This window comes from Chiloscyllium punctatum, chromosome 5 (assembly GCF_047496795.1).
Source record: "Chiloscyllium punctatum isolate Juve2018m chromosome 5, sChiPun1.3, whole genome shotgun sequence".
NCBI lineage: Eukaryota > Metazoa > Chordata > Chondrichthyes > Orectolobiformes > Hemiscylliidae > Chiloscyllium > Chiloscyllium punctatum.
This window is the reverse complement of record NC_092743.1, coordinates 129,770,789-129,791,988: the sequence shown is the minus strand read 5'-3', so window position 1 is coordinate 129,791,988 and position 21,200 is coordinate 129,770,789. Positions and strand designations below refer to the sequence as shown.

The 21,200-nt window shown below is 40.9% G+C and overlaps 1 protein-coding gene across 2 annotated transcripts in view; it reads right to left on the bottom strand.

Moving 5' to 3' along the window:
* Positions 1–4,215: 4,215 nt before the first annotated feature.
* The window catches only part of LOC140477437 (adenosine deaminase-like), a 59,395-nt gene continuing 42,410 nt past the window's right edge, over positions 4,216–21,200 (bottom strand). For both annotated transcript variants that reach the window (XM_072571339.1, XM_072571338.1), the window contains 5 exons: positions 19,897–19,968; positions 14,480–14,581; positions 14,319–14,386; positions 5,973–6,102; positions 4,216–4,509 (listed from right to left, as the gene is read on the bottom strand). In XM_072571339.1, the coding sequence (XP_072427440.1) occupies positions 4,405–4,509; positions 5,973–6,102; positions 14,319–14,386; positions 14,480–14,581; positions 19,897–19,968 (477 nt within the window). In that variant the 3' untranslated portion in view covers positions 4,216–4,404. The remainder of the gene's footprint in view (positions 4,510–5,972; positions 6,103–14,318; positions 14,387–14,479; positions 14,582–19,896; positions 19,969–21,200) is intronic.

Below are 21,200 nucleotides of genomic sequence, written 5' to 3'. Positions count from 1 at the left end.
CACCTATCAGTCCAATGTCTTTTAAATATTACAACTGTACCTGAATCTACCATTTCCTCTGGCAGTTCCTACCACACACGAGCCACCCTTTAGGTGAAAAGGTTGCCCTTCAGGTCACCTTTAAATATTTCTCCTCTCATCTTGAAAATATATCCTCTAGTTTTGAATTCTCCCACCCTAGGGAAAAAGACCTTTTCTACTCACTTTATCTAAGACCCTCATGATTTTATTCACCTCTGTAAGGTCAACCCTCAACCTCCTACTCTCCGGTGAAAAAGATCCCAGCCTATCCACCCTGTCCCTATAAATCAGACCTTCCAGTCCTGGTAACATCCTGGTAAATCTCTTCAAAACCCTCTCCAATTTAATGATATCCTTCCAAAAGCAGGGTGGCCAGAAAAGTACACAGTTGAAAAGTGGTCTCACCATCATCCTGTACAACCTCAACAAGACATGCTCAGTCGATAGTCTGAGCAATGAAGGCAAGCATACCAAATGCCTTCTTAACCACCATATCCACCGTATCCATTTCAAAGAACCATGTACCTGAACCACCAGGTCTCTCTGTTCAACAACAATACCCAGGGCAAAAGTGAGGACTGCAGATTCTGGAGATCAGTGTCTTGATCAGAGTGGAGCTTGAAAAGCACAGTAGGTCAGGCAGCATCCGAGGAGCAGGAAAATTGATGTTTCAGGCAAAAGGCCTTCATCCTGATCTAATCTAAACACAACCCAGGGCACTACCATTAACTGTATAAATTCTGCACTTCGGCATTTTACCAAAATGCAAAACCTCACATTTATCTAAATTAAACTCCATCGGCCACTCCTCAGCTATTTAGCCCAACTGATGAAGATTTCTTTGTAACCTTAAATAACTTTCTTTACTGTCCCCTATACTACTGATATTAAATGAAACCTCGCTTCTTTCTTGTGATACCTTGTACATGGTTTTAGCGTAGTCCTGTTGATGTCAGGATTAAACTGATGTGCAAAATGGGACAGGCTCAGCAATGTTGCTCGAGGCCCACCTCCCAATTGGCAAAAGCTCTCCCAGCAGTCTCATTTGTAAACTCCAGTCAGCTGAGAGGTAGTTCAGCAATCAGTGAGCTTCCAGCAGCAGTGGGTTAGTATGTTAATTCCCCCAATTTTAAATGTTCAACCATCCCATTCCTCAGGATGAATTGGGTTCAGATCAGGGACAATTGCCTCACTAGGTACTCTGCTGAAATCTTTCCTACTTTGATTATTTCTCAGATTCTGTATTCTCTGTTAACGTTTCAATTTTTCATGTCTTCAGTAAATTCTAATGGTCCAGGGCTTAATCTAGTTTATCTTCATTGTATTCTTTCCATGTTGCTAATATTCATTCTATTATGGAGTTCTTGGTACTGCAACTGGGCCCTAACCACTATCTATGATGTGAATATTCTGTACACAAGTATCCAATGTCTTTATTATTCAGTTGCACTCCCATCTACATGGGGGAATACGCGTGCTCCTCCCATTTATTAAATGTTTCCTATTAGGTAAATACCTTTTTTCACATTCTTTACAAAAATGTATGTTCCATATTTCTTTGCTTTGCATTGCTTTTACTACCTCCGATCCCACGATGCCGAACTCTTTAGATTCTCAGCCAAAGTTTCTCACAGTTTAACTACTCCAAATGTCCCATTCCTTGACATCCAGTTTACTGGCCTTATTTGGATTAGGTATATTAATATGGGCGATACGCACTCTAGCAACCCCTGGCCCACCAAAAGAATTCTTTGTTCTGTCTGCAACTGACACACTCCACTTAAAACGATCTGACTGGAGAAAACTGACTTCTCACCTGAAATATAAAGCATATGTGACAACTTCAGTGCAAAGTCCTAAGCAACCTAATATTACAAGATCTGTAACAGGTAGGGTTCCATATACAAATGCAAAGTTCTTCAGCCTTACACCAATGTATTGGTTGCAGAAAAAGAGGTCAATTTTTGATAACGTGGCATAGCAACCATCAAACCAAATTGTTTTCAAGCCCACATATACCTTCATACCATGGAAGAGACATTTGAAGAATAAGTCAATATTGCAATGGAACAAGTTTGTCTGAGAACATCTGGCTGTGGACATACAATGTCATCCAGTCCAGATGCCATTGACGGAGAAGAAGAAAGAACCGAACTTCTCTAAATATTCCCGCCATTACATCAATGTGAGAGTCTTCAGCAGCTCAGGCACAGAAACAGAAACTGCTGTAAAAGCTTAGCGGATCTGGCAGCATCTGTGAAGAGAAATCAGAGTTAACGTTTCGCGTCCAGTGATCCCTCTGAGGAACCACCAGAGCTTTTCTGGCAATGTCTATTTTTGTTTCTGATTTAGAGCATCTGCAGTTCTTTCAGTTTTATATAGTCAGGCTGCCAGTTCAATTACAGCTTACCTTGGAATGCTTTTAAACATTGTCATTGACTTTGCTTACTCATCTATAGACACCAATGCACCAAGTTAAAGCTGGGAAAGAGTAGGAGAGATGGGGACAAATGTACAGGAAATGTTGCAAAAAGAAGTAACTCAATTCAGAATGATTAACATTTATATCTAATGACATGAGCAAAACATTTGGCATGGGGTATTGTGTGAGGGCTTTTGAACCCTTGACCAATCTTGTGATGATATTAGGGAGCTGCTCCCCATGGGGCAGAAATAGCATGGACTGAGTTAGTGAGGTTGAAGAAGGAGGATCTATACAGTTCATGGAAAAGAAACTTATTGATTGGAGTTTTGTATAAATGAGATTACTCTGTGTAGTTGTACATAGTAGTACTATGCAATAAACAGAGTTCTAAGCAAGTCTAATCATGGTGGCTGTACTTGAGCTGGTCTCCTAAACCAGTCTGTCTTGAACCAAGCTCTCTGATATGGGCATAAAACCACAGGACAAAGGAATTTCTAAAGGAAATGACACATGATGCAATTGTGATAGATGACATTAATTAATGCTTCATAACACATTTTTAAAATTCTAACTATTTTGATCTTAATGATGAATTGGACTTCAGAAACTCAAGTTTAATCGTTTTCAGTAAATTTTAATGAAGCAATTTCCATTAAAGTTCAGGTCAATAAAGTTGTAAAGTACAGTTTAAAGTATTATTCAGCTTTTCAAATGTTTCAAGCAATTCCCCAGGTTAAATAACAAAATATCATAGAGCTAGCACATTTTACAAAATAGAATACCAGACTTTTTTCAGACAATTGTTTGATACTGAGAGTTCCATCAGTCAAATCCTATTGTTATATAATTGTATCTTTAGATTTATCCCAAGTACAAGAAGTGATAGATACAGGAGACTGAGGTAATTCCGGTTTGGAACTCATTCCTGAAAGCCCACATAGTGTATACTTCTCAAACATGAAGCAATCGATCCCTCAAAAAATTTAAAGAAGTGGGCAGCACGGTGGCACAGTGGTTAGCGCTGTTGCCTCACAGCGTCAGTGACCTGGGTTCAATTCCCGCCTCTGGTGACTGATTGTGTAGAGTTTGCACATTCTCCCCGTGTCTGCGTGGGTTTCCTCCGGGTGCTCCGGTTTCTTCCCACAGTCCAAAAATGTGCGGGTTACGTAAATTGGCTGTGCTAAATTGCCCATAGTGTTAGGTGAAGGGGTCTGGGTGGGTGGCGGGTTGGTGTGGATTTGTTGGGCTGAAGGCCTGTTTCCTCAACATAAGTAATCTAACCAGTGACTTTGTGATCTCTGCATACATGTACCATCAAGAATTGGGCCATCAGTTCTACAGGGCTTTGCTGAAAGTTGATACTTAGCAACACAAGTAAACATTGTGGTGTACCATTGAAATGTTCTGATCACCTACCCATGTCTGCTTTTTTGAACCAAAATACTGCTTTTAGATTAAAACATAAGCGATACCTATTGTGATACACAGCAATTACAAAGGCACCACTCAAACCACACTTACCTTTTCAGACGAGGGTTTGTACCTCACAATTTAGTGCTTATGAAATTTCATTCGCCTTAACCTCTGGAATATCTGTCACTGCTTTGAACCCTTCTTTCTAGCCACATACTAGCTTAGCTTTGATTAAGAAAATTTGGGGTTCAGTATGATCCAACTTGAATTATAGTTGAGGTGAAAGATTCTGGCCATGTACAGATGACAACTTAATCGCTACTAAGTTCAAGGAACCATTTCGGAATCATCTTCAGTATGTTCTATCATTTCTTCATTTATAATTGTTCGTTTGTTTACTCTCGCCAATGCACATAGTAGACAAGTTGTATTCATAAAAACAGATCCGCTACAAATGGGAACTGTGGTTAAAGTTAAGTGGAAATTGTGTTTGCATTCAATAATTATTTGGTGCTCATTAACACTGCACATTATTTAATAATTGTTTAGTAACAAACATCTTGTGCCATTCCATATTTTCTCTTCAGGTAATTAAGAAGGTTTTCTTTCTCTTTTGGACAAAGGAAACTAGAAGTGGCTGCATTGAGATTCTGCAATACAAAAATGAAATAATTAACTCTTTGAACTGGTGCATATATAAACAGAGAGCCACCAGTATGTGTGTGCACACACACATATTGTATATATATAGATATATGGCTAGTTCAGTTCGGTTTCTGATTGGTAGTACCTCCCAGGATGTTGATAGGAATAGGGTGGGGGATGTAGCTCAATGATGGTAATGCCAGTGAATATCAAGAGGTGATGGTTAGATTCTGTCTTGGAGATGGTCATTACCTGGTATTTATATGGCACGAATGTCACTTACAACTAGTAAACCCAAATCTGGATATTGTCCAGGTCTTGCTGCACTTGGTAGACTTTTAGTATGTGAGGAGTCTTGAATAATGCTGAACATTGTGGAATCATGATTGCCCATTCACACTACTGACCTTATAATGGAGGGATAGTTGTTGATGAAGCAACTGAAGATGGTTGGACCTATGATAGCCCTCTGAGAAAGAACTCCAGCAGTGATGCCTCAGAGCTGAGATGACTGACCTCAACTACCATAGACAACTTCCTTTCTATCAGACATAATTCTAACCAGAGGAGAGTTTTCCCCAGGATTCCAGTTTTGCTGGGGTTCCATATTGCAACACTCAGTCAAATGTGATGTTGATGTCAAGGGTAGTCACTCGGTTGAACTTGTGTCGACTGTTGAACTTTTAACTTTATTCCTTTATTTTTCTAGTTTAAACTAAGAGGGATTTTAATGTTAACTATTACCTTATTTCTTTATTTTTTACCTATCCTATGAAGGTCTGTAATACTTAACATTTATCTTTGTTTTTTTTTATTATTTGCACCAGGATTTTTTTGTAGCTAGGTATCTCTGTACCTAAGATGGTGCCGTGCATGGTGACATTAAACATTTTTCACGATGTTCCTGTACTTGAGTACATGTGACAATAAAATCTAAATCTAAATCTCTTCTGTGAATTTAGTTTGTTTTGTCCACAGTTGAACCAAGACTGTAATGAGGTCAAGACCGGAGTGGCCACATGATAAACCACGTAATGAGTGGCCAATGGGAAAAGCTCTCAATAGAATTCCCCATGATATGTAACCTTTGAGTGCAATCTTCTCCTTCGCTTATTTTAAAACATATCTAACAATCGATGCTAACTGCATGTCTGATTTTTGTTGATCTAATGAAACCACAGGTATCTCTCTCTGTCTCTCTTTGTTAAAGAATAGCAATGGTTTTACAGCTTGAGGGGCACCATTCGACATCAGGCATGGGGCAAGGCAAAGGAGCAGGTCACCATGAACTACCATGGAGTTCATGGAGACCTGCTAAGGGTGATTTCATCCATTTTATCCACCTTCCAGCCAACACAGCTAAATTACCTCCAGACTTGGTCTTTATTTTTGCTCTTATATTCCTGAATTAAGTCAAGTAGTGAACCTACAAAAAGGTAAGGAATAAAATTAACAGCTTCCTGCTTACCATTTCCATGAAATCTCCTTCCGTAAAGGTCATGTGCTCTGCAGCTATGTTATAATCAGTGTAAATTGTTGAACCAAAAATCAATGGATCATCTGTATTGAGCGAAAAGTTGGCTTTATCTTTCTTGAATCTGTAATATAAATGCAACTCTGTTCATTAATTATGATGACTTTATTAATTATTTGATAACAGACCGAGTTCATCTCTTTGTGAGCTACTACATTTGGATAGCACCAGGGTAGAATATCACTTGACAATATTTCTTTACAATTCTATGCTAAGAATATTAGCGTTGTGCTTTTATGTGACGGCTGTTCAGTGTCCTAGTTCCTTCCATCTACCCTTACTTTACATTACTTAAAGCCCTTGACTAGATCTCAGGCTTAAGATGAATATTTGAGGTCCTCACTAATTTTTTTTTGTGGAAGAGGGTTCCATGCTTTCTTCAGTCTTCATGTGAAAAAAAATGTTTCCCTACCTTCATTTGGAAATGGGCTGGTTCCAGTTTCAGGATTATAACCAAGACTAATTTAAGCAGCAGAAGGAGTTGCTTTTCAACTAGATGAGACATGATTAAAGGGAGCTACTTGCTCTAATGGTAGCACTGTAGAGATTTCACCTATCCCATTTTCAAAATTATGTATTATGGTATGACCTACCACTTCCAGAGGGGAGTCGCACTCATGTGAAATATTTTTCAGGAAGGTGTGCAGTGAAAAGTTTGTAATTTTCTGTATATGTCTGGATAGAATACCAGTGATTTCACAGTCATGATTTCCTCAGCTGTACTCCCTGTAAATTTAGCTTCCTGTGAGCAACACTAGATTCTAACATTCCAAAAATATGAAAATAGGGTCCTAAAATGATCCAAAAAAGAGGAAGAATATAGCATTTGAAATCATATTGAATCGAGAAAACGAGGTTACATTGTGAAGAGGTTGAAGAGCCAAGTGAGAAAGTAGCTGTACCAGGATACATAAAAGACAATAACAAAATCTTCCCAGCTTGCTTGGCAGCCTGATAATGTGAATGAGCAGGGCTGACTATTTTAATATTTCTGTGCATATGGAATGGGAAGGAATAAATGTTTTAATGTTATAAACAGACATCAGATTTGAATGTTAGCTCCCATGATGTTTAAAGCAAATAACACATACAAAACTCTTTCAAAGGCAACTGCAAATGCTGGAAATATGAAAGAACAATTCATAAGTTAATAAGCTAAAGGAACGGAATTTGACCATTCAGCCCATCGGGCTGCTCATTCATTCAATCATGGCTGGTATGCCCCTCAGCCCCATTTTCCTGTCTTCTCTCCATGTCTCTTCAACCCATTACCAATTAAAAAATCTGTCTAACTCCTCCTTAAATTTACTCACTCTCCCTGCATCCACCGCACTTTGTGGTAGCGGGTTCCACAGATTCACAACCCTTCGGCAGAAGTAGTTTCTCTTCAACTCTGGTTTAAATTTGTTTCCCCTTATCCTAAGACAATGACCTCTCACCCTAGAATCCCCCACAAGACAAAGCATTCACATCTATTTTATCCACACCTTTTACCAATTTGAATACCTCATCTGATCTCCCCTCATTCTTCTAAACATTCTTCTAACTAAAAAGACTAAAAATGCTCAGATCTGTGGCATGAGAAAGACTAGTTTAAACCGAAGGTGACCTTCTGTCAGAACTGCAAAAGCTTAGAAAAAATGCAAGTGAAAGCTGCAGGAAAAATGGGAGAGGAGGAGTGGGAAGAGCAAAAGGGAGATCCTTGATTACATGGATCAAATGCACCTCAAGGATCTGTGCTGTGTCCACTGCTTTTCTTCATTTATAGAAATGATTTGGATGTGAAAATAAAAGGTATAGTTAGTAAGTTTGCAGATGACACCAAAATTGGAGGTGCATTGGACAGCAAAGAAGGTCACCTCAGAGTACAATAGGATCTTGATTCTTGGGTCAATGGGCCGAGGAGCCGAGTTTAATTCACCTGCAGAATGTGGCAGGTGAGAGACATGACACATGTCTCTGCTGGCTACATCTGCAGGAAGTGCACCCAACTCCAGCTCCTTGAAAACCGTGTTAGGGAGCTGGAGCTGGAGCTGGATGAACTATGGATCATTCGGGAGGCTGAGGGGGGAATTGAGAGGAGTTACCGGCAGTTGAGGCTCAGGATAAGGATAGATGGGTTACAGTCAGGGAGAGGAAAGGGGACAGACAGTGCAGAGATCCCCTGTGGACATTCCCCTCAGCAATAAGTATATCATTTTGGATACTGCTGGCGGGGGGGGTGACCTACCAGAGGAAAGCCATAGTGGTCAGTTCTCTGGCACTGCGCCTGACACTGTGGCCCAGAAGGGAAGGGGGCAGAACTGAAAAGCGCTAATGGTAGGAGACTCGATGGTTAGGAGAATCGACAGGAGATTTTGTGATCAGGATCGGGATTCCCGGAAGGTATGTTGCCTCCCTGGTGCCAGGATCCGGGACGTCTCCGATCGGGTGTATAAGATTCTGAAAGGGGAGGGCAAACAGCCAGAAATCGTGTTACATATTGGCACCAATGATATAGCCAGGAAAAGGATTGAAGATATAAAAAATGATTTCAGGGAGTTAGGGTGGAGGCTGCAGAGCAGGACGAACAGAGTAGTGTTCTCAGGTTTACTACCGGTGCCACGAGATAGCGAGGCGAGGAACAGGGACCGGGTGCAGCTTAACACATGGCTGCGCAGCTGGTGTAGGAGGGAGGGCTTCAGATATGTAGATAATTGGGATGCCTTCTGGGGAAGGTGGGACCTGTACATGAAGGATGGGTTGCACCTGAACTGGAAGAGGACCAATGTCCTGGGTGGAAGGTTTGCTCAAGTGGTTCAGGAGGGTTTAAACTAGTATGGCAGGGGGGTGGGAATCTGAGCTATATACTGGTGGTGAGAGTTGTTGGAGATGAGGCAATAGCAAGAGGTAGCACAGCCAGTGGGAAGGAATTTCCTGGGAAAGAACCAAGGGATTGGTTAAAGTGTGTTTGCTTTAATGCAAGATGTATCAGGAATAAAAGTGATGAGCTTAGAGCATGGATCAGTACCTGGTGCTATGATGTTGTGGCCATAACAGAGACGTGGGTTTCTCAGGGGCAGGAATGGTTGCTGGATGTTCCAGGGTTTAGAACATTTAAAAAGAATAGGGAGGGGGGAAAAAGAGGAGGGGGTGTAGCACTGCTAATCAGAGAGGCTATCACAGCTTCAGATATTACCATTGTCAAGGAGGGTCTGCCTACTGAGTCAGTATGGGTGGAAATTAGGAATAGTAAGGGAGCAGTCACCTCATTAGGGGTTTACTACAGGCCCCCCAATAGCAGCAGGGAGATTGAAGAAAGCATAGGTCGGCAGATTTTGGAAAAGTGTGAATGTAGTAGGGTTGTTGTAATGGGTGACTTTAACTTTCCCAATATTGATTGGAACCTCCTTCGAGCAGATGGTTTGGAAGGAGCTGTTTTTGTAAGGTGTGTTCAGGAGGGTTTCCTAACTCAGTACATTGACAGGCCAATGAGGGGAGAGGCCATTTTGGATTTGGTGCTCGGCAATGAGCCGGGGCAAGTGTCAGATCTTGCGGTGGGAGAGCATTTTAGTGGTAGTGATCACAACTGCCTCCCATACTACATAGCTATGGAGAAGGAGAGAAGCAGGCACAATGGGAGAATATTTAATTGGGGAAAAGGAAACTATGATGCCATCAGACGTGAGTTGGGAAGCATGGACTGGGAGCAATTGTTCCATGAAAAGGTCACTATAGACATGTGGAGACTATTTAAGGAACAGTTTTGTGAGTGATGCATAAATGTGTTCCTCTGAGACAGTCAAGAAGGGTTAAGATAAAGGAACCTTGGATGACGAGAGCGGAGGAGCTTCTCGTCAAAAGAAAGAAGGCAGCTTACGTAAGGTGGAGGAAGCAAGGGTCTTGCTCAGCTCTAGAGGATTACAGGCAGGTGAGGAAGGAGCTCAAAAATGATCTGAGGAGAGCCAGGAGGGGGCACGAAACAGGCTTGGCAGGAAGGATTAGGGAGAATTCAAAGGCATTTTACCCGTATGTGAGGAATAAGAGAATGATCAAATAAAGAGTAGGGCCGATGTATCGAGTCTGAGGAGGTAGGGAAAGACGTAAATGAGTTTTTTGCTTCTGTCTTTACTAAAGAAAAGGACCTTGTAGTCAATGAAAACATGGAGGAGCAGGTAAGCATGCTGGAATGGATAGAGATTGAGGAAGCTGATGTGCTGAAAAGTTTGACAAACATTAAGATCGACAAGTCGCCAGGGCCAGACCAGATTTGTCCTCGGCTGCTTTCGGAAGCGAGAAATGTGATTGCTTTGCCGCTTGCGAATATCTTTGCATCCTTGCTCTCCACCTGAGTCGTACCTGAGGACTGGAGGGAGGCAAATGTAATTCCTCTCTTCAAGAAAGGGAATAGGGAAATCCCCGGCAATTACAGACCAGTCAGTCTCACGTCTGTTGTCTGCAAGGTGTTAGAAAGGATTCTGAGGGATAGGATTTATGACCATCTGGAAGGGCATGGCTTGATTAAATTCAGTCAGCACAGCTTTGTGAGGGTCAAGCGGTGAATGTGGTGTCAATGGACTTCAGCAAGGCATTTGATAAGGTTCCCCATTGTAGGCTCATTCAGAAGGTCAGGAGGAATGGGATACAGGGAAATTTAGCTGTCTGGATCCAGAATTGGCTGGTCAACAGAAGACAGCGAGTGGTAGTGGAAGGAAAGTATTCTGCCTGGAAGTCAGTGGTGGGTGGTGTTCCACAGGGCTCTGTTCTTGGTCCTCTACTCTTTGTAATTTTTATTAATGACTTGGATGAGGGGATTGAAGGATGGGTTAGCAAGTTTGCAGACAACACAAAGGTTGGAGGTGTCGTTGACAATATAGAGGACTGTTGAAGGCTGCAGCGTGACATTGACAGGATGCAGAGATGGGCTGAGAGGCGGCAGATGGAGTTCAACCTGGATAAATGTGAAGTGATGCATTTTGGAAGGTCAAACTTGAAAGTTGAGTACAGGATTAAAGACAGGATTCTTGGCAGTGCGGAGGAACAGCGGGATCTTGGTGTGCAGGCACATAGATCCCTTAAAATTGCCATCCAAGTGGACAGGGTTGTTAAGAAAGCATATGATGTTTTGGCTTTCATTAACAGGGGGATTGAGTTTAAGAGCTGTGAGATCATGTTGCAGTTCTATAAAACTTTGGTTACACCGCACTTGGAATATTGTGTCCAGTTCTGGTCGCCCTACTATAGGAAAGATATGGATGCTTTGGAGAGGGTTCAGAGGAGGTTTACCAGGATGCTGCCTGGACTGGAGGGCTTATCTTACAAAGAGAGGTTGACTAAGCTCAGACGTTTTTCAGTGGAAAAAAGAGGGAAGAGCAGGGGCCTAATTGAGGTGTACAAGATAATGAGAGGCATAGATAGAGTTGATAACCAGAGACTTTTTCCCAGGGCAGAAATTGCTAACATGGGGGGTCATTGTTTTAAGCTGTTTGGCAGAAAGTATAGAGGGGATGTCAGAGGTGGGTTCTTTACGCAGAGAGTTGTGGAAGCGAGGTCATTGGGGATATTTAAGAGACTGCTGGACATGCATATGGTCACAGAAATTTGAGGGTTCGAACATTAGGTTTACATTAGGGTCAATGGTCGGCACAAGATTGTGGGCTGAAGGGCCTATTCTGTGCTGTACTGTTCTATGTTCTATGTTCTATAAATGCGAGATGCTGCATTTTGGAAAGGCAAATCAGAGCAGAACTTCTACACTTAATGGGAAGGTCCTGGGGAGTGTTGCTGAACAAAAAGACCTTGGAGTACAGGTTCATAGCCCCTTGAAAGTAGAGTTGCAGGTAGATAAGATAGTGAAGAAGGCATTTGGTATGCTTGCCTTTATTGGTCAGTGAATTGAGTACAGGAATTGGGAGGTCATATTGTGGCTGTACAGGACATAGGTTAGGCCACTGTTGGAATACTGCATGCAATTCTGGTCTCCATGCAATAAGAAGGATGTTGAGAAACTTGAACAGGCTCAGAAAAGATTTACAAGGATGTCGCCAGGGTTGGAAAGTTTGAGCTATAGGGAGAGGCTGAACAGGCTGGGGCTCTTTTCCTTGGAGCATCGGAGGCTGAAGGATGAGGTTTATAAAGCCTGGATAGGATAAATAGACAAGGTCATTTTCCGGGGTGGGGGAGTCCAAAACAAGAAGACATAGGTTAAGATGAGAGGGGAAAGATTTAAAAGGAACCTAATGGGCAACTTTTTCACGCAGAGGGTGGTGCGTATATGGAATGAGCTGCCAGAAGAAGTGGTGGATGCTGATACAGTTACAGTTTTTAAAAGGCATCCGGATAGGTATATGAATAGGAAGGTTTTAGAGGGATATGGGCCAAATGCTGGCAAATGGGACTAGATTAATTTAAGATATCTGGTCAGCATGGACAAGTTGGACCGAAGGGTCTGTTTCCATGTTGTACATCTCTATGACTCTGTGACTCTAAATGACAACATGATTCATGGAGGAGTCTGCTTTTCACATTTATACATTCTGTAGCTCAGTGTTTTGTTTCTTTACATATTCTGTTGCCATCTCCTCTGCCTTGAACTATCATTGTTAAGTCAGTTAGCAAACCTGCATCTAATCTGTTACTTTGGTTTTTAAATTGGATGCATCAACTAGCAGACTGCATCCAGAGCAGACTATTACATTTCTCTTGTTAGAGCTTATCTGTCAGTTTTACACAGAATAGAATTGCATTAGATTTCTGGCACAGAAACAGGACATTCACCCCAACCATTCCATTTGGATGTTTATGCTGTAGTGGACCTGCTTCCAAATTTTCTCATTTCAATCTATCATTGTCATCATTCATTGCAATGTCCATCAAAAACTTGTGCAGTTTCTCCTTAGTGCCTCTATATTATTTATTTCAACCATTCCCTATAAGAAACTGTACCCAAGATGGCGCTGTAAGTGGCGACTTATAAACTTTTCACTGTACTCATTTGAGTACATGTGACAATAAAGCTAACTCAATTCAATTCAATTAATTCAATTCTGTGGCAACATGTTTCACATTTGCATAAATCTTTCGGCAAAGAAGTTTCTTCTAAATTCTCTCTATATATTACAATAACGGCATCAAGTTATGCTGCTCCCTATAACTGTTCTGTCTAAACATTTCATAATTCTGCAGGTCACCCCTTCACCATCCCATTCAGGACAGCAAACACTCATGCTGTCAATCCTTTCCACACAATGCATTTTCAGTATTGCTTTTGTAAATCTTCTCTGCATCCTCTCTTACGCCCTAATATCCTTCTAATGATATGGTGACCAGAAATATGCACAGTACTTTAAGTGTGGTCTGACCAAAGTTTTAGAAATTGTGATTTTAATTCCAACCTCCTAATTGCTAATATAAATTGTGAACTGCTTTGGAATCAGCGCTGATTCTGTGGAACACCATTTCCTACCTGTGCCATTCTGCAGAACTATCCCTGCTCTATCTCTCTTGATGCCAGTTAGCAATCTATTATTCCATTTGTCCCTGACTCCATATTCTCTAACTTTATATGTTAGCCACATTATCAAAGGATTTTTGAAAATCCAGATGTGGCATGGTGGCTCAGTGGTTAGCACTGCTGCCTCACCATGCCAGGGACCCGCGTTTGATTCCAGCCTTGGGCGACTGTCTGTGTGGAGTTTGCACATTTTCCCCGTGCCTGTGCAGGTTCCCTCCATGAACTCCAGTTTCCTTCCACAATTCTAAGATATGTAGGTGAGGTGAATTGGCCATGCTAAATTGCTCATAGTGTTTAGGAATGTGTCAGTTAGGTGCATTAGTCAGGGGTAAATAGAGAGTAGGGGGAATGGATCTGGGTGGGTTACTCTTCAGAAGGTCAGTGTGGACTTGTTGGGCCAAAGGGCCTGTTTCCACACTGGAGGGATTCTATGATCTACTGCTTTGTCAACACTGCCTCCTCAGAAAAAATAAGTTTAGTCAAACAAGATATTGTACTTTGAAATCTATTATATTGTAGATGTTGCCCTATTTGCTTTCCTACACAGATGTTAAGATGACTAGTCTATAATTTCCTGGATGTGTTCTGTCACCGCCTTAAATATGGGAATTAGATTATCTCCACCAGTTCTCAAGGGCAATACATTTTTAAACATGTTCTTTACTTTATTCTGTACACTCATTCAAAGCACTCAGAAAATAAGTAAGCCCTTGCCCTTTGAAAAACCTTTGAATATCATTAGTAAATGCTACATAATGTCAAATAATTGGGAGGTAAAAAGCACTTACGTGACAACTGGATGTTTTGTGAAATCAGGATCGCATGCTCCTGTGAGAACACTTGACTGGGGACATGCCTTTTATAAACATAAAAATATAAACAACAAAAACATTCTTTCAAAAGCTACGGGATTTATTGTATTTTGCATTTCTTAAAGCATCATTTTTACCTCGATATGGATTTTCTTCTCTAGTATTTCCTTATAAAGTACAGGATCACTTATGATTGCGTATCCATGGCCAACTCTTTCGGACTTAAAAATTTCCAGAGCCTATCAAAATAATAAATTTATAAAGATTAACAAGTGTTATCAATCGGAATCAGAAAGAGATGAATATTCAGAATTGTTAAATCCATTCGGCATTCAGCATGGGATAGTTATGATAAATTGGGGAGTGTTCCTTAAAAGGGATGGGCAATGGAAAACATTTAAAGCGTGGATGGTGAAACTTCAATGATTATTCATTTCTGTCTGATATGAAAATAAAATGGGACATGTGGCCTGGCTATTGCTAATAATGGGACTTAGGGAAAGTATTAAATCCAAGGAAGATGTATACAAACTAGCCAAAAAATACAGCAGACCTGAGGATTGGGAGCAGTTTAGATTTCAGCCAAGGAGGACAAAGGGATTGATTAAGAGGGTAAAAATAAAGTCTGAGCATAAGCTTGCAGGGAAGTTATAAACTGATGGTAAAAAGCTTCTCTGGGTATGTGAAGAGAAAAAGATTAGTGGAGACAATTGTAGATCCCTCCCCATCAGAAACAGGGCAAGTTATAATGGGGGACAAATAGGTGGTGGACCAATTAAATACACATCTTTGTTTAGTCTTAACAAAGGAGGACAGAAACAATGTCCTGAAAATGTTGTGAACACAGTATTAGTAGGGAAATGGTGTTAGGGAAATTGAAGGGATTGAAGGCTGACAAATCCCTAGGGCCTGGTAATCTGCATTACAGAATACTTAAGAAGTGGCCATAGAAATAATTTATTCATTGGTGTTATCTTTCATTACACTGGAGCAGTTTCTATGGATTGGAAGGTAGCTAATGTAACTCCATTTTTAAAAAAAACGAGGTTGAGTAAACAGGAAATTATAGACTGATTAGCTTCACATTGGCATTAGGGAAAATGCTAGAGGCTATTATAAATGATTTAACAGCAGAGCACTTGGAAAACAGTGACAAGATCAGACAGTCAGATTGGATTTATGAAAGGGAGATCATGCTTAACAAATCTATTGGAATTTTTTGAGGATGTAATAATAGAGTTGATCAGGAGAACCAGTGGATGTGGTTTACATGGATTTTCAGGTGGTGTTCAATAAGGTGCCAAAGCGATTAGTATGTAAAATTAAAGCGTATGGGATTTGGGGGTGGCGTACTGATATGGACAGAAAACTGGCTGGCAGACGGTAAATAAGATGTAGAAAAAAATAGGTAATTTTCTACATGGCAGCCAGAGACCAGTAGGTACCGCAGGGACCTGTGCTTGATTCCAGCTACTTACAATATGTATGATTGATTTAGATGAGGGAACTAAACGTGATGTGTTCACAAAGCTGGGTGGGAGGCAGGTGCAAAGATATGAACAAGTTGAGTGAGTAGGAAAATGCACGGCAGATGAATTACACTGTGGGTAAATGTGACGTTTCCCACTTTGGTAGCAAAAACAGGAAGGCAGGTTATTATCTAAATAAAGGTAGAGTGGGAAAGGGAGAGGTGCGATGAGGCCTGGGGACCTGAAAGGAAACATGCAGGTGCAGCAGGTGGTAAAGAAGGTGAGGGGGATGTTCACCTTTGTTACAAGACGATTTGAGTACAGAATCAGGGATGGTTTGATGTAAACATACAGGGACTCGGTGAGTTCACAGTGGGAGTATTGTGTGAAATTTTGGTGTCTTTATCTGAGGAAAGGCATGCTGGCTACAGAGAGAGTGCAACAGAGGTTTTTCAGATGTATTCCTAGGGTGGCAGGACTGATATTGGTTAAGACTGGCGTGTAGAAGAATGAGCAGGCATGTCAGAGAAAGCTACACTTCCAGCAGGATGAGATAGGATAGATGCATGAAGCATGTTCCCAATGACCTGGGAGTCAGAGCCAGAAATAATAATGCATAGACCATTTATGACTGAAACGAACAAGAGAATTCTTCATCCAGAGAGCTGTGGGCTTATGGATTCTCTGTCATAGAAAAGCAATTGAAGCCAAAGCATTGAATGTTTCAAAATCGGAGTTAGATACAGTTCTCAGGGATGAAGGAATCAAAGGGTATGGGGTGAAAGCAGCAACAGGGATGAATAATTAGCCATGATCATATTGAATAGCCAAGCAAGCTCTAATGGCCAAATAGGAGAAAGTGAGGTCTGCAGATGCTGGAGATCAAAGTCGAGAATGTGTTGCTGGAAAAACACAACAGGTCAGGCTGCATCCAAGGAGCAGGAGAATCAATGTTTTGGGCCAGAGCCCTTCCTGATGAAGAGCTCTGGCCCAAAGCATTGATTCCCTTCCTTCTCGGATGCTGCTTGACCTACTGTGTTTTTCCAGCAACAGACTCTCGACTAATGGCCAAATAGCCTACTCCTGTTCCAATTTTCTGTGTTAGAAATGCTATCCTAGATCACCTGCACTGTTCTAACTGCACAACCTAGTGAGAATTAGTGAAAACCAAAGTAAACAATGAACTTGATCTTAATTGTTGCGACGGGGTAAATCCTTCTGCTAATTTTAATCAGCAACACAGAAAAGATTCACCCTATGCTGTAATCTGTTAAAATATGAGAGGCAAAGAATTATCCCAGAGGTAAGTATTTAAAGTAAAAATCAATAACTTTATTCTTTAAGTCCAACAGAGAATATTAAACCTAACAACTATTTATAGCTCCTTTCTCTAAACCCATCTTTTACCTCCCACTCTACAAAACTAGTCTGATTAAAAAAATCCTAATTAAGGTCTACTTAAAATAAAATCACATTTCAAACCCAGTCAACTTTGCTGGATTCCTCTGTAGATTCTCTTCAGGTAAGTTTTGATGCTCTGTGGTGCAGAATCCCCACAGGCAGGTGTGTCTCAGAGAGCTCTTGAGCTAGCAGCCTACATGTGTTGGTCTTTTCGCAGTTTTCTCTCTAGCTGTTCAAAATGTCAATTTTATACCCCAAAACATTGGATTGTTTCATTGGTTTTAATATAATCAAAATACTAAATTCAAACTTGATTGGACTTTGGTATCTCGGGGCATAATTTAAACTGATTGGCCAAATTTGAATTTGTTTTTATCTCATGGCAACCCAGCTACTCTATTTGTGTCAACCATGTGTTACATTGTCATCTTACTCAGAACACATAGTGCAGTGTCGGGCAGTTTTGCTAGCTTTTCAACTCTCTTAAAGGTATAGTACCTCTAACCCTTCATAACATAATCATTTGTTTTTTTTCCTCATGTGACTATGATTTTAATTCCCAAATTGAAAAGTTGCAATTGAAATTGTCCATTTTGTAGGTTATTCTCGGCATCCTTAGGTCCTCATCCTTTTTTCCACGCACAGTCTCACTGAGAGGCAGACTGGTGAAGCAATTCAATAGTTTAGGCTATTCAGCTCTCTCTGAGAATACAGGTAGTAGTACAGCTCAATCCTTTTTCACAATCATGAGTGAGATAATTCACGAGAGCTACGCATCTTAACCCTAGGGTGCTATATAAATATATTGTTGCTGCCTGCCCAGCCCCTGCCCCCGTTTCTCATTCATTTTAAATTTGCACATTTTCAGTCCAGACTTAACTTTTGACAGGTCAAAAGAAAATAGAAACAAAGGCCTGAGAACCAATACTGTATATCTCTACATTCTAACTCCACTCTATTTCAAACAATTTTAACAATGGGTAGCAGGACAAACCTGAGAAGAGAGAGAGAGACAATAAAAAAAAGATGCTGAGCGGGAAGAATAGTTGCAAGAAACAGGGGATAGTACACATACAGAAAATACAGCATATACTCAGCAGGTCAGGCAGCATCTGTGGAGAGAGGAAGGCAAGATTAGCGTTTCAGAGCAATATATTTTATTAGAAGTAGGTAAGTTTACAGGTGGGCAGCATTCAATGATTGGTTTCTGACTAGGTGGAAATCAGAAGCTGATTAAATTGCAGGAGAAATAATGGTCCGTCATACGAAAGAAAGAATGAGAGAAATACTAGTTGAATATTTGACCCAGAGCAGGGATAAACTGTTATAAGAATAACAGTGGAGCATGGAAACATGGAAAGGTGAACAGAATTTGGAAGGGACTGGAAGAAAGGTTGAGGAACACAAAGTATGTTCATGATTTCCCATAGCTGCATCGATCTTTTTACTTTCCTGCTCATGAAACAGTCAGCCGTGTAATTAGGTTCCAGGTGGAGTAGATAATCAGGGTTTCAAATTGATACACCCAGATGTGACTGGTATCTCTGATTTGGCTGACTTGGTACTATGACCAGACAGTCACAACATTTTCTAAGGATTAGACAATTTATTGACTGCAGCAAGTGAGCTTTTTGCCTCCATCCAGACACCCAACCAAGAACATGTATCAGGCTGGTTTCCTGATGAAGAAAATGCATTGCTGCCAAATGTATTTCCTTTGAAAAGCCTGTCACATCACATGAACATTTCAGACACCCTGTGGGTAAATTCAAGAATTGTCAGATTCAGTGCATGAAGCCAACCGAGCCATTCCTTACAAATTCCCTGATCGCATCTAATTAAATTAAATTTAGGAGTCAGTTCATGTCAATATAATGTTCTGGGGGCGGAGAGGGAATAGTGGAGCACAGTTGCTGACACAGTGTCGGAGGGGTGAACCTTGAAAGCTCAGGGACAGGGCATGACAGACCTCCTTATTTCTTTTCCCTCCTGTTTTCTTGTTCAGCAAGTGGCTGGTATGTATTGCTGCCACACCGCAATACTGTGGTCCTAGTCTCTATACCCAATTATCAATGGATAACTTCACAGTTGGGGTATCGCACAATAGGATGTTTTATGCAGACAGAACCCTATGTAGATAAAGGTACCTGCTATAGACAGTGGTCCATTTATTTTCTAATTAACCTGTTCAGAGATGATATGACACAGGTCTGGGGCATATGGGACTTGAACCCAGGCTTCCATGACCCAGAGGCAGGGACTGACCACTCTGACACATGGCCCTCACAAATACCATTGTAACTATCTGCATTCATTGAATCCATCCACGATTCTGATCCCTATGTGCATTCACATGCATTACTAAAATCATTTAACTCACAGGCAAAACAAAGAACTGATTTTCTCATCATTATACTTTTGACGCATTTATACTTTCATCCTGCAAGAGGCAAAAGTTTTAACAAAAAGAATATCCATTTTCCACAATGAAATCAAAATTTTTTGTGTGGATCAAGTCACCGTTCCTCTTTGTAAGTACCTTTCAGTGAGGGCATGGCAATAAACCTCACCAAAATTTAACTACAGAAAGAATTCACCTTTGATTAACACAAGGTTTTGTCTTTGGACAAATCACAAAACATGATCAACATGACCAAGCATAAATCCTTTGCCAACTACCTTACCTCACGCACCACTGATGCAGGTCCAGCTTCCCCAGCATGAACTGTACGATGGATCCCACATTTCACAGCCATCTGAAGGGAGATTCAAAATCACATGAAATTATTTGTCCCCATATTATGATTTTCTGTTCTGATGGTACTGATTTATATTTGGTTTCAGAGGCACTGAGCCCATCCAGCGTGTCTTTAATCATAAACCCAGACATCCTCAGTGATATATAGATACCGCATGTCTGTTTCCACCTATTATCGACTGGATTTTACAAGAAGACACAGCCCTTCCCCCGCTCTTCCCCAACACTGAATGGGAAAAGTCAGTCTTGAGCCAATCAACTTAAAATCTGGCCACCCTATGTCTGAGGGCAGATTCAGATTGAGACTTTGACCTGCATCTGGGAGAAGGCCTTACAATAGAGAGCTGCTAACTGCTGGACAATCTGTGTTTTTCATTCAATCATGGGATGTGGGTATCACTGACCCGGCCACTATTTAGTGCCCATGCCTAAATGTCCTTCACAAGGTGGTGATGAACTGTCTTCATGAGCCACTGCAGTCCTTGTGGTGTGGGGTTACCTGCACAATCCTGTTGGAGAGGGAATTCTAGGATTCTGACGTAGGGACACAGAAGGAACAGAAATGTATTTCCACGTTAGGATGGTGAGTGCATTGGAGGGAATTGCAGCCTTCCTTAGAGGAGTTAGGAGGCGGGTTACCCACCGTGGAATTCCTAATCTCTGACCTGCTCCTTTAGCCACAGTATTTATATAATTTGTCCAGTTCAGTTTCTGATCAATGGGCACCCCAGAATATTAATAGTGGGAGGCCCAGTAATGGCAATTTCATTGAATGGCAAGGAACAAAGATTAGATTCTCTCCTGTTGGCAATGCTCAGGGTCTAACATTTGTATGGTGCAAATGTTTATTACCCTTTGTCAGCTACCTTTTGGAGATCTTCCAGGTTTTCCATTTGACAATGGACTTATTCAGTTTCTGGCACAATTATAAGGAAATTCCTTTTCCCCACATTTGTTTTGTCCTGGTGAATAATGATAAAGGAATTCACCAAAGAAGGTACACTCTGAATTAAGCAGCAAGCACTTATTGGTAATTGCTACCAATATAACAACCAAATTACTGGCTAAAGCCTAATCAATACTTCCTTCAAGTATTGAAAGTTTTAAGATTCCTCAAAGGTTTAAGGATGTACTTACTATTTTTCTTCTTTAAGATAATATGGTTGGTATATAATATACAAACAATATGTTTCTTCACTTTTCACACCTCCTTACATGGAACAGAATTCT